Raw genomic sequence first — 13,619 nt, 5'->3', positions numbered from 1 at the left:
CCACGAGGCGTAACGCCTCTGTCGACACATATCTGTTGACAGTGCCGGTGTGGATGTTCCAGGGGCCCTCTGTCAACTGGCAGGTCTTCCAGGATACTGGGTAGCCCTGCCTGCTATGCTTCCAGTTGGCTGTTTTGTCGATCCTCTTGGCAATTTGGCAGCAATCAGTTGACAGAAGTTTTGTTGGAAGAGATCTTCCAACAAAAATTTCTGTTGACAAATTGCTAGACATAGACCAAGAGTTTGGATGTGCTTATGTGTCCATAGGTTCCTTTTCTCTGTCCTCTGAGGGCTTGTCTACACTGCCACTTTTCTGCACTGCAGTTTGTTCACACTGGGGTGTGAACACCCTGTCCCCGAAAGTACAGCAAGTTACAGCACTGTAAAGTGCCCATGTAAATTGGCCCCAAGCACTGATTTAATATTTTAAGTGTAGACATAGCCTGAGAATTGCAGGAGGTATTCCATACTCCTAGCCTCCAGATGTGTGTGTGTGTGTGTTTAAAAGAAACTGCACACAACTTTTCATACAGCAAGCTGATTGGCTGTATCATGCTGTGCCCCGATATGACGCAAGTCATATCTATGGTTACACATCTGATTTCAGTAATCTTTTTTGGAGATTAAACCTTAGCATGGTAGTACTGGTATCATTAATCATTAGACCTGTGAAGGCAGGCATGGTAGTTGGTGTGGCCAGTTTGTGTGTTGCTTCCAGCATGCTCATTGTAGTTCTGTTTCACAGAGGTTCAGGGAGATGGTCACATTCTGGGAACACATAAAATATTTACCTAATCAATGAGTTCTTGTCTCTTGGGCTTTGCAGCGTGGGGAGGGACACCTATTGTGTGTGATTGGTGACCTTTCGTTGTCTGTCTGATGTTTTTGTTTGTAGCTTTTATTCTGGACAGTATCATGCCAGAGACCAGTTTAAAGTGGGTAGAATACATAGACACTACTAAGAAGCAATTCACATTTTAGAATTTTAGCCAACAGCATTTTTTAAATAGGAACTAAATTATATCCATTTCTCATTTTCAGCTAAGAGGAGGAAATTAATTCACAAGTATAGCTTGAGAGGTTTCTTTTTCCTTCTTTTCAGCGGATACCATAATTCACCTCTGAATTATTGCAGTTGTCAACATTCTGATCCTGAAGACAAAGCAGGAATATTATATTCCCTATCATATTAAATCAAGCTGTTTACACAGGGCTAATATGTTTACATTGAGGAGGGATTTCTGGAGCAACACAGCTGCTGCCTTTCAGAGAGCAAAGGAAACTTGCATTACTTGGTTGTAATCATGTGGTTGTTGAGCTAGCTTGGGGAAAAAGGATTTCAACTTCCTTAGGCAAAAGTTCTATAGGACCTTTTATTTATATATATTAATAAATTAATTTTAATAGCATCCAAAAGAGATTAATAGTGAGTGAGGAGCTCTCAGTTCTGTGCCCTGTTCTGTCCCTGATTCATTATATGACCTGGACAAGTTGCTGAGAATTTGGCAGTAGTATCGTAAAACTCCAGGGTGTGTCTGTGCTTACTGTGGATTCAATGCACCATGATTGATCTACTGGAGTTTGATTTTGTCATGTTGGTGAAGATGCAGCAAAGTTAATCTCTGTGGGCTCAGCCGTCAAACTTTACTCTGGGACATGAGCGCGAAGCCGCAGAGCCCCAATCTATACCAGGGAACAACCTTGATCCTGATACGTCGAGTCTAGCTATGCTAATGGCATAGCTAGAATTGCATATCTGGGATCAACTTTGATCCTTGTAGACCTGACCTCATTGACTTCAGTTAGGAGCAAGCTTAGTGCCTTAATAGCTCAGTACCTGTTTCCTAACTGGTGTATTAGTGATAAAGCACTTAGCTTTGTTTGGAAATCTGCAAATAAAAAGTGATAGGTAAGAGCCAGATCCTACTGTTTTAATTATCACTACTAATGTATGTTTTCTAGGAAAGCAACCATTCAGTATTAAATTCTGTGTTATAGCCTGTCTTTAAACTTGTTTGAAATGAGGAGAATATCTGTCTGACCACTGCTGGAGCTATTACTTAATCATTCTATGGATTTAGCTTTTTGAGAAATCATGATATTGTATTTTGTCTGCTGTATTTTGCTGAAAAGCGAATATTGCTTGTTATGTTGCAAATTCACAGCATTTCTAAAATTGCTTGTTTAGTTTAATAAGAAAACCAATTTTCAATTTACATAAAAATCTTCCTGTCTCTATTGAAGGTCTGACTTTTGGAAGACACTGGGTAAAATTTTGAAAGGCCCCCCATGTCCCATTTTCAAAAAGGACTTAGATATCTAACGAGAACAACAAGAAGTCCTGTGGCACCTTATAGACTAACAGATCTTTTGGAACATAAGCTTTCATGGGCAAAGACCTGCTTCTGTCTCATGCATCTGATGACATGGGTCTTTGCCCATGAAAGCTTATGCTCCCAACTATCTGTTAGTCTATAAGGTGCCACAGGACTTCTTGTTGTTCTCAAAGATACAGACTAACATGGCTACATCTCTGATACTTAGCTATCTAAGTCTCCTTAAAAGTCAGTTGGACATAGGTGCCAAATAGCCTATATCATTTTTTGAAAATAGGACGTAGGTTCAAAAGTCACTCAGGTGCTTTTGAAAATGTTACCTGCCCTCTTGATGGAACTAAATACTGATATTTTGGGCAGAGAATGGCCAGAGATGAATGGTTTTGGTACAGATCCAATCTTTTCCAAAATGAAGCCGGGGAGGAGGCATACACATCCCTGGACTCCAGTCAGTCTGTGTTTTCACTGGCCCAGGAATTTCAGCAGAAAACTGGCTGAGCTGTTCCCAGTCCTCTGCATAGTGAAGTGAGACTCGGTTGTTTGGTTAGAGCCCAAAAGTGAACCCATTGCTGAGTATCTTCTCTTCTCCCTGCCACTGGGGTCCTTTAGATCTGTGCTTCTTTGGCCTCTTTAGCAGTGGTACCTTCTTTCATAGCTGCTGCCCTTCTTTCAGCAGCAGAACATAGACTCAGCCACCACTACAGTCAGCCAATCCGCTCCTGCTCACCTGACTCCTTATCAGGTGACTCGACTCATTGTCTCCCACCCAGCCAAGTGGCAGAATCTCACACTGAGGTGGTTGCATCGTCAACCCTGTTAAAGGGCCACAGCTCATTATAGAGTTATAGAGGGTATAGCCCTCAGATCTGGAGTTTATCTTTTCTGATGTTAGATGGCCCACATTTAATATTGTGTCTATCCACAGACTGGGTGTTGAATGGCCAATAGTGTTGCAAGCTTCTCCCACACTGCCCTGACACAATTAAGCAAAACACCCTTCTGGAGGGACAGCCACCTCCAGAAAATGAAAAGGTAATTTAGCTCTTGGTGCCTCTGCTGAATCTTCCAGGAAACGAGAAGGTATAATTAGAGCTCGTTTCTGTGATGTAAGTAGTTATCCACAAGAAACTGTTTGATGGTCTCAGTCCAGAAGGTAACAATGCTCAACATTTCCAAAGTGGAGCTGAATCATTGCCCTAGAGCTGATAGTCTCTGTCTAATTGCCAATCACCTGAGAGAGCCATTTATTGTTTCACCAAATATTATTTGCATTGGCACAGCCACTATTAATAATGGCTTTCAATAAAACCTGCCGAATTCTGAAGGCTTCCCTGTTTGCCCGTCTCCTAGATTAGTTTGGCACACAGCTGGTCCTTAACATGGAAGAACCACAATACAGTCTTCTAATTAAAACTTGGTTTTGAAGTTGCTCTGTATTGAACTTTGAAAACAAGCTGTTTGAACACAACTTGTTTTTTTGCTCCGTTTTTTGTGAAACATTGCCATTCTAGAGCCTTGTAATTGCCCAGTCATTCTAACTGTACAGAATAGTTTGCTTCCCGAGATTGGTCTAAAACGTTATTCCCTATAGATTCTCATTAATTCAGAAATTAGTGGCTCGAGCAACCATTAACAATACAGTAAGCTACAGATATGGTTGTACTGCAACACCTCAGGTGCTGATCATTTATGAGGATGTCACGTCAGCATGTGGTCAAGTTCCAGTGATGTCAATGATTTTGAAATACATGCTAAATGTTAAGGACATAAGAATGGCCACTCTGGGTCAGACCAGTGGTCCATCTAATCCAGTGTTCTGTCTTCTGACTAGGGTTGTCAGCCCTCCAGGATTGGCTTGGAGTCTCTAGGAATGAAAAAAATTATCTTTGCCTAAGTATTATGTCATGTGATTACATCTCCAGGAATACATCCAAGCAAAACTGGCAACCCTGCTCCTCAGAGTGACCTACGCCAGGTGCCTCAGAGGGAATGAGCAGAAAAGGCAGTCTCCTTGTGATCCATCCTGCACTGTCCAATCCCAGCTACTGTGAATCAGAAGCTAGGGACACAGAGAGTATGAGGTGGCATCCCTTACACCATTGGCTAATAGTCTCTGAGGCATCTGCCCTCCTTGAACTTACCCAGCTCTTTTTTGAATACAGTTATGGTTTTGGGCTTCACAACACCCACTGGCAATGAATTCCACAGGCTGACTGAGTGCAGTGTGAAGAAATGCTCATGTTATATGAAGGACTAAATTACAGTGTCTTATTCATTTTTTCCACAGCATTCATGATTTTATAGGCCTCTTTCATAATCCCCTTTAATTGTTTCTTTTCCGGATAGAATAGCCCCAGTCTTTTTTAATCTCTCCTCTTGTGGAAACTGTTCCATATCCCAATTCCTTTTTGTTGCCCTTTTCAATTCTAATATATCTTTTTTGAGATGGGATAACCAGACCTGCATGCAGTTTTCAAGGCATGGATTAGCATAGAGCCACTGGGGATACTGTATTTTCTGTTTCTTTATCTATCCCCTACCTAATAGTTTTGAAGATTCTGTCCATTTTTTACTGCTACTGCACACTGAGTGAACTTTTTTTTTTTTTAATGTACTATCCATGATGATGCTAGGATTTCTTCCATGGGCGGTAACAGCTAAAACAGACCCCCATCCTTTTGTATGTATGGTTGGGATTAGGTTTTCTAGTGTGTTTTAGTTTGTATTTATCAACGTGAAATTACATATGCTATTTTGTTTGCCCAGTCACCTAGTTTTGTGAGATCCTTTAGAATCACTTTGCAGTTTGCTTTATACTTAAGTATCTTGAGTAGTTTTGCATCATCTGCAAACTTTGCCATCTCGCTGTTAACCCCTTTCTCCAAATCATGTATGTATAAGGTCTGGGTCCAGTACAGGCCCCTGGGAGGACACCAGTATTTACTTCTCCTCATTCTAAAAACTGACCATTTATTCCTACCCTTTTTTTCCTGTCTTTCAACTAATCCATGTGAAGACCTTCCTGCTTACCCTATGACTGCTTAATTTAAGACTCTTTGGTGAGGGAGCTAGTCAGAGGCTTTTGAAAGTGCAAGCACACTCCATTTACTGGATTGTCCCATGTTGTTTGACCACATCTAAGAATTATATTAGTTGAGACATGATTCCCCTTTGCAAAAATCATGTTGACTCACCCCCAGAAAATCACGTTCACCCGGGTTTCTGATAATTCTGTTCTTTACTATAATTTCAACCAGTTTGCCTGGTACTGAAGAATTATTTCCCTGTAAATTGACAACATCACATGTGGAACCTTTCTTACAAATTGGTGTCACATTAAGTAGTCATCTGGTACAGAAATGGATTAACTGATGGATTACATACCACTGGTAGTAGTTCTGCAATTTCACATCTGAATTCCTTTTGTATGAATACCAGCTGGTCCCCAAGACATTACTGTATAATTTATCAGCTTTTTCGAAAATCAACCCTATTGACTCATCAGTCTGGGTCAATTTCTAAGATTTGCCACTAAAGTGTTATGCTGAATTGGGGTGAACTTAAGCACAGATGTAAATGTTTTCCTGAACCTTGGTGGTTCTTCTTAATGGTTAATGCTGCATTTAATTTTTACATTACATGTGCCTAAAGAACTTAGTTCATTATCTGTTGTATCGTAAAGGTCAATACATTTGTTTTACCATGGATTCTGATAGTATATAATTTTCTTTTTGCCACCTGCTATATTTCTTCACAACAAAACACTGTTATACTGACACATCTTTTTCATGCATGTTATCGAGGGGTCATAGAACAATAAATTTGGTGCCCATGTTGGGCTGTTCATGGGTATCTGACAGACCAGTGGGTATGCATTAACATTGAGTGGTCATGTGGAAACATTCCTTGTATGTGGAAGAAATAACCTACCATACCGTAGCTGGAAAACATAATCCTGCTAAATTCTCCTATCAACAACAACATGATGAGACAAGAACAGCTGCTGCATCTCTCTATCCACCCTCCCATCCAGGGGTCCCTCTAATTTTTTCCATCCATGTGCAGAGTAAATTTTGTTCTGTGCACCAGGGCATGTGCGGATGAGCACCACTAATAGAAACACAGTCGCCAGCTGTGGGTGGCTACAGGTGCTCTGCAAATCAGCTGGGAGGCACCTGAACTACCCTGGGCAGCTGTCTAAGTGCTTAACCAAGAGGGAACATTTCCCCCATCCCCACCCCAGGTTATGTCTGAGACCAGTCTTTCCAAACATGGAATTTTCAAAGGAAAGCTGCACAACTAATCAAAGGGTTTCCAAAGCTGTCCCTAGGTAACTTCCACACACATCCTTTAGACATGGAAGTGCAGGAGTGCAAGAGCATCTGTGCAAGAGCATGGGTTGAGCCCTGGAGAGCTGTCTGTGTTGGCCCAGGAAGAACTAAAATGTGGGTGTGGTTCCGTCGGTGCAGCGCAAAGCCTGCCACAGCCCTGATGCAGTAATCTAGAGAGAGTGGAGGCTGTAGGTCGAAACCACAGTGTGTGACCTCACAGGCTGGAGGTGAAGTTTTCTTGGGAAGAGCTGTGAGCTCAGCTGGATGCCTAAGCAACATCCTGCCAGCATCCAAAGATGCTCCCTCTCACCTTATGCTGTTGTCTGTCCCCCCCACTCTTGTATGCATCAGCCCTGAACCTGCCTTTTGATTTCAAATAGCAACCACTGTGGTTCTACCAGCCTGGCACCAGCAATCCTTTAGTCACCCTCTACACTTCCCCTTTCCCAGCTTCAGCAGCTTCCAGATGCTCTCTCCATCCAGGCACTGGCAGGTAGGGCTGTTAGTACAGCGGCTACCTACATTCTGAGGCTGGAGCCCATCACCTGGGGATCTGAGCACCCTGTGGGCTAGGCATGTTGACAGGTGCAACACGCTGCCTGGCACTCCCAAGACAGCTCTGTCATGCCCACCTCCCTGTGATTCAGGTGGTCCATGTGATCCATCTCCAAAGGAGCCATGGAGATGGGGAGCACCCTGTACCCTTCCACCTCATGACTGCCATCTGAAAGAAGAGACGCTACTATGGGGGAATTGAGGAAACTGATGCATGCCATCGCTCTGCAGGGAATTGGGTAGGGCTACACCATCACTTTCTCCCTCCTCAATTGACACAGTGCAGAGAAGTCCCTGGCAGTTTATTTCCTCCTGGGGTGTACAGTATAAAAGGCAAGAGTTTTATTTGGTTTCAGTGTCATTAGAGGTAAAGATAAAGACATAGTGCGCTTACGTAGACATATCTGGTGCTCTGATCATGCTCACTGAGATGGGGCAGAGTTGTAATCAGTTACCTCTTGTATACTGCAGAGAGCTGAAGTGTCTCCTTGTCCGATGGCAGGTCATTGTTCTGTTGTAAGAGTGACACTCAGGGCATCTCTTGGTTTCTCGATCAGGCTTCGAGCATCACTCTCTGAGCCCTCTTCATGCTTCTGACACAACACCAGAGAATCCACGTTGATACTTTTCTGACTGTATTTCAACTTTTCAGAGTAAAGCGATATGAATTCCAAAGTAAAATCTTGTAAAACCAAAAGTACGATGTGCTGCAGCTAGTTCGGGTCATTTTTAGTTTGTGGTGCTTGAACCGATCCTCTTGTGGGGCACTGAAAAGGATCTTCTTCTGGTGCCCCAGGTGTTCTGTGGTGCCAGTGACATGTTTTTTCTCTGGTTGAATGGCTGACACAGCAAAGTGCAGCTGTGTGGTATAGGGGCCCGGTCACGTGATACCTAATACAGCAAGTCCTTTGCCAATTTTTACTCTGTGACTATTTCCCAAATGGCTATTTTAAGGCCTCTGAGAATTCACAGGAGTTGTCAGTTGTTATAGTAATGGACCTCCTGCTGCGAAATTGGCTTGGAGATGCATGTTCAAGCTTTTGAACAAACTAACTCATGCTCATTAGACCAGAGAGAAAGAGAGAGAGATTCAGAAACTGAGTTGCTTTTTAAACATTCTGGATGAGCTGTTAAGGACTGAAGTGTGTGTGTGTGTGTGTAAGAGAGAGAGAATCTGGAAAATTGTCTCCGTCTGTTGTTACATTTCTGTCATTTCTTCATTTATTTAAGCAGCATTACTTTTCCATGCAAGATATTTAAATAAGAAATACAAGAGCTATTGCTTTCCCCACTAGAAAGTATGGCATTTTTTGCTTCTTTAACAAACAAAATTTGTTGTTAATTAAAAAAAAATTAGTAGGAGAAATGAAGGCAGGATATCAGGAACAGAAAGCTATCAGAAAGAGAAAACTGCTTAGTGGAAATTTCTGCAACTGTAAATAAGTCTAGAAAACTCAGCAATGAGTATCCTTTAGTTAAGTATATAGAGGTTAATAAATAACTTATTTAGGAACTGTAGGTACAGAAATTATTATTCACTCATCTCAAGATATTATTGGACAGATTCATCTCAAATCCTTAGTGTACTGCTGAGTAAGTCTGTTAAAGTCACTAGTGACTCCATGTTTGTGCTTGTGTTAGCATGATCAAACTGGGATCCTGTCTGGGTTTTTACTTTGTTTTAGCACCTGCCCTACATGAATGAAGAATTGTTTAGTTCTAAAAATGTCCTTAATTTATTTAATGTATGTATTTAATGCATTAAATGTATTTAATTGCATTTTTAGTTTATTACCTCCTCTGGAGTCTGAGCCAAACCCTCCTATGTTAAACCCTTCCCATGACATTGAGTTCTGTGAATCAGTCTCCTCCCATTTGCCCGACTACATACGTGCAGTAACTCCACATTTATGCCAAGTAAATGAGATCGAGATGTCCCAGGGTGGGTGGCTGTGTCTTAAGGCTTGTCTACGCAGGGAGAATGCCTGGAGTCGCTCATGAGCCTTAGCCCTGTGTGGAGGCTCACCAGCTGAGTTGCCTAAATGAGGGAAGCTGAGTTCCCTAAGCTGAGTGCTTGGGCAGCCACCCAGGAAAGATTATGGGGCCGCTGAGCTGATTAGCAGAGCACCCAGAGCCGCCAGCATACATTGCTAGTGGTGGTGCACAGCTGCACATACCATGGTGCAAATAACAGGATTTATTCTGCACATGGCTGGAAAAAAAATGAGCAGGAACATTGCTCTGTACTAAGGGCTTGTCTACACTACCGCCTCAGATGATGTAGTTAGCGACATAAGTTACATGGACTTAGAGTCAATGTTGGTAGGAGATACTCTTCTGCCGAGATTGCTTCTGCTTCTCGCTGAGGTGGAACAATTCTGCGGATGGAAGAGCATCTTCATCTGAGGTGCTGCGGCAATGTACAGTAACCCACAAGTGCCTTTCTGCTTGTGCTTGGAGGTGTACTAAGCTAAAGGGCACTAAAGGTATGTCTGCAATAACGGCAACATGCAGAACACAGACCCTGCACACCCCGCTAGTGTGGGTAGCAAGAGCAGTGTAAGCAGTGAGGTGCTGCTTACGCAAATAAAGCACAGGCAGCAGAACCCCAGGCCCTCCAGTGGGGGGAGAACTGCATGAGGCCTGGCACTTCAAAGGGGCCCAGAGCTCCCAGCCAATGCCTCTGCTACTGCAGTAGTGGCCAGAGCCACAGGCCCCTTGGAAATGCTGTGGAAGAGCCGCTCTGCACGGCTCTGAGGGCTGGGGGAGGATCGAACTCTGTGCTCCTTGTGGCGCTCAGAGCTGACTGCCCTCAGCTCCGCCCCTTCCGTCCGAGGCACCACCTCCTTCCAGGGGCATGGAGCAGGGCCCTGCACGTCTTGGCCCCAAGCCCACAGTGGCTGTCAGCCCCGCTCCAGGACCCTAGGAGATATTCCTGACACAGAGTAGGAAAACCTTCTACGGCTGCACTGCTGTTGTTAGCACTGTAATGTCGTGCTGCATCCCTGCTGCTGGAATCTTCCTGCTACACTGGAAAACTCCAGCCCCGGAGAAAGAATCTGGCAACTCCCCCTTGCCACAGGCTCCCTTTCCCTGCTGCCTGCCCCCTGCCAGCGCCTGTCCCTGCAGAGTGAAGTTAGCATGGCCGTGTGAAGTAGCTGGCCTTGCACTGTGCCGTAGCTCCTGAGTTACAAGACCCTTGGGCTGGTAGAAACCAAATCAGTTCTGAGTTTCATTTGATCTGTTCTACAGCAGTTGGCAGCCTGAAAGCATAGGCAGGGCCTGGGTGTTGGGATTATTTGAAGTAGCAAAGAGGTGGAGAACTTGGTACAGCTGCTGCTTATTACAGCCACCAAGTATTGTCTAAAATTCCAGTTCTGGGTGTTTGGGGATCTGGCGTTGTCTCCAGTGAGTGCTGGCGGTGGACATCCTAGAAGGAACAGCAGCACGGTAAGTGAAATTAGCAGCAAACAGAGGGAAATGATGAGAGTGATGGCCATTTCAGAGCAGGGAGGCAGTAGAGGAAGGGTCAGCCAGAGGCGGCTGCGTCCGAGCTGCAATGGCTCTAACAGGGCTTGATGTGGCTTGGACACAGCCGCTCAGCCAGCTTTTTAAAGTGCCGGAACACCATTCCGGGGTGTTCTGCCAGGAAAAATGCCCTGGTAAGAGGCAACATCATAAGTATTAAAAAGACTCCAAACTAAGCCTCAAATATATCAGATTATTGACTAGGAGCAGTCTCTGTGCCTTATTCCTTATGCTTTAAACAGTTTTTAATATTACCCCCAGGAGAGAAATCTTGTTTTTAAGCCGTTCCAACTGGCCAGGTGGTATGTTGGTGAAAGGAAGAAACAGAAAAGACAGAGGTGACCCTGGCAATTACATGAACTAATAGGCAGCAGGTTTTAACCCAACACAAGGAAGTATTTCTTCTCCCTTTGTATGGCCAACCTGCAGAACCTGTTACTAGAGGGTACTATGAAGGTCAGAAGGACAACGGGGTTGGAAAAAAAAGTTAGATGAATTCATGGAGGGTGTAAGGTCTGTCTGTGGGTAGGAGCCAAGAGAGCCAAGGATTCAACCCCATACTCAGGGTGCTCCTAACCCTCTGACTGCTAGAAGCTGGGACTGGATGACAAGGGATGGGCCAAACAGTAATTACCCAGTTCTTTTAATTTCTTTGGAATCACCTGCTGACCCACCAACGGAGGGGCAGGGCCAAGGGGGCAGCAGCAAAGGGACCAGATGTTTCAAAGAGACCTGGAGCTCTGACCCCTTTGAGCTGCCACGGCAGTGCTGCTCTGCTGCTCCGTGCAGCAGCGGGGTGGAGGAGGGCGCCAGCACCACAATCTGAGGGTGCTGAGGGCTGACTGCCCAAGGCCCTCTTCTGCCCTGGCCCCTGCCCCTTCCAGGCCACAGAGCTGGGGCCCGCTAGGGCTGTCGGCCCACTGGTCATCTGGCACCAGCCGGTCAGAAGACAGGCAGCTGGGCTGGATAGCTCGTTGGTCTGACCCAGTCCGGCCAGTCTTATGTTCTTCTGACTTTCAGAACCTTAATTTTGTCCATGCAGACTTTACGGGCAAAGGCCATTGAAGTCAGCGGGAGCTCTTCCATTGACTTGACTAGCTTTGGATTGGCCTTATTCAGAAGATATTGATGCATATTTAATAGTAAAATATTTGACATGACTACAAAGAGAATATTGTAGTAAATACTGCAGAGGCAGAGCAGGATTTAACAACCATGTAGAATTTCTTTTATCTCCACAAAGACTTTGACAATGTAAAATATTGAATTGTCTTCTTTTTAACTTTTGTTGTGTAAGAATGAGTCTGACAAGCACAGAGAAATTCGAGGTATGGTTTAAATTGAGGATGTGTATTTTTTCCTCCACGTAGATCACTCAATTCTTTTCCAGTGGGTTTGAGTTCATACTGATTTTTTGTCAGCCAGTCTGAAAAATCTTGTTTTTACACTTCTTGTCTCTTTTTGTTTAGAGAGTGTAACAAAATAAAGTCCAAGGGCTTACCCCGATGTTTCCATGAAGCACCACCTTCTGGGGAGAGAGCAGAGAAGGGGAGCAGGTGAGGGCGGTACAAGATGGGTGGGGAGTTTTCAAAGCGTGGGGTGACTTACTAACAGACTTACTTATTGTGTGAAATTAACTAACTTTGTTGTTCATTCAGAATTCTTATTCTGAAATCACCTGTTATAAATGCTGGATTCCTTCCTGACTTCAGAGGGGTCTTACCAACACTGAGTTTGATCCATTACGGTAAACCCCAGCTATGCGCAATTTCAACTTGTGCTTAATTTGCGTTAATGTGAGTTAAGCACAAGTAGAAATTCTGTCGCTAGCTCCCTGCTGCAGCTCCCAGCTGGGGGAAGCCAGAGGGAAGCCATTCTTCCGCGTTTTCTCCCCAGCTTCTCCCAACTGCAGCTGTCTGCCTGCCCAGCTCCCCCCAGCTGGCAGAAGTTGGGGAGAAGCTGCATCAGGCTCCCAGAGTGGTGGGGAGCTGGGAACCAGCCGGTAGCTGCCACTGTGGGAGCCAGGAAAGTGACCAGTGCTGATTAGTTTCCTGGCTCCCCCACGACTTGCATGAAATTGGAATTACGTGAGGGTACCCAGAAGCGCAACCCTCACGTAACTCGGGAGTCTGCTGTGTCTTAAAAGAATCACACTTCATATAAAGGTTTTATTTGTAGATAGTTTACAAAGGGTTAACAGCGTGTTACAGACATGCATGACATGTGATTCTGATGCTTAAGCACATCAGTAGATGGTGTCACAATAGGATAGGCGTGGTTATAAGTATATTGGATTCTAACAGCGGATATCAATAGATTATTTATTAACACCTCTTTTACTCATTTATTTACCCTTTGTAAACTCTTTTTAAAAGGAACCTTAATGATAGTGGGACTTTTTTAAAGGATGAAAAGAAAGTGGGCTACTTTTAAAAGATTATTAACGATCATTATGACTCGTGAGATATTTGATAAATTTTTGAAATTAAAATGTTTTACCAATGAAAAAGATACCATAGACTCTTTCTTCTGCCCTTCTCCCAGAGACAATTTATTAGCCCATCCTTGTTTGATCTGTTGCTAGGTTCTATACTTTTTATGTGTTGCTGTGAAGAGTCTCTCTATTTGTGTAATATAGTATGTCATAAATTGATTGGGTTCAGTCGTGTAGGACTTTCCTGGATGAACTGTGAATGAAACATCCACAGTATAAGTAGATGCATCCTGAGAGCCCAGTGTACGTTTCTTATAAAACAGTGAAATACCAGAAGCTTTCAGATAAATCAGGTTTTCATCCTCTCTCCATGTAACAGTGTAATCATCTAAGAGCCATATTCTCAATCCCACAGCAACATTTGGGCTAATGTTA

General features: G+C 43.9%; 1 protein-coding gene across 7 annotated transcripts in view; it reads left to right on the top strand.

The window, feature by feature from the left end:
- Positions 1 to 13,619, top strand: part of PTPRG (protein tyrosine phosphatase receptor type G) — a 610,456-nt gene that overhangs the window by 510,053 nt on the left and 86,784 nt on the right. For 5 of the 7 annotated variants that reach the window (XM_075006204.1, XM_075006203.1, XM_075006202.1 and 2 more), the window contains one exon: positions 12,220 to 12,306. The exons of the other annotated variants lie outside the window; for them this stretch is intronic. In XM_075006204.1, coding sequence (XP_074862305.1) covers positions 12,220 to 12,306 — 87 coding nt within the window. The remainder of the gene's footprint in view (positions 1 to 12,219; positions 12,307 to 13,619) is intronic. 7 annotated transcript variants of the gene reach the window in all.

This window comes from Carettochelys insculpta, chromosome 11 (assembly GCF_033958435.1).
Source record: "Carettochelys insculpta isolate YL-2023 chromosome 11, ASM3395843v1, whole genome shotgun sequence".
NCBI classification, from domain to species: domain Eukaryota; kingdom Metazoa; phylum Chordata; order Testudines; family Carettochelyidae; genus Carettochelys; species Carettochelys insculpta.
The sequence above is the reverse complement of the archived record's forward strand: the minus strand, read 5'-3'. Positions and strand labels throughout refer to the sequence as shown.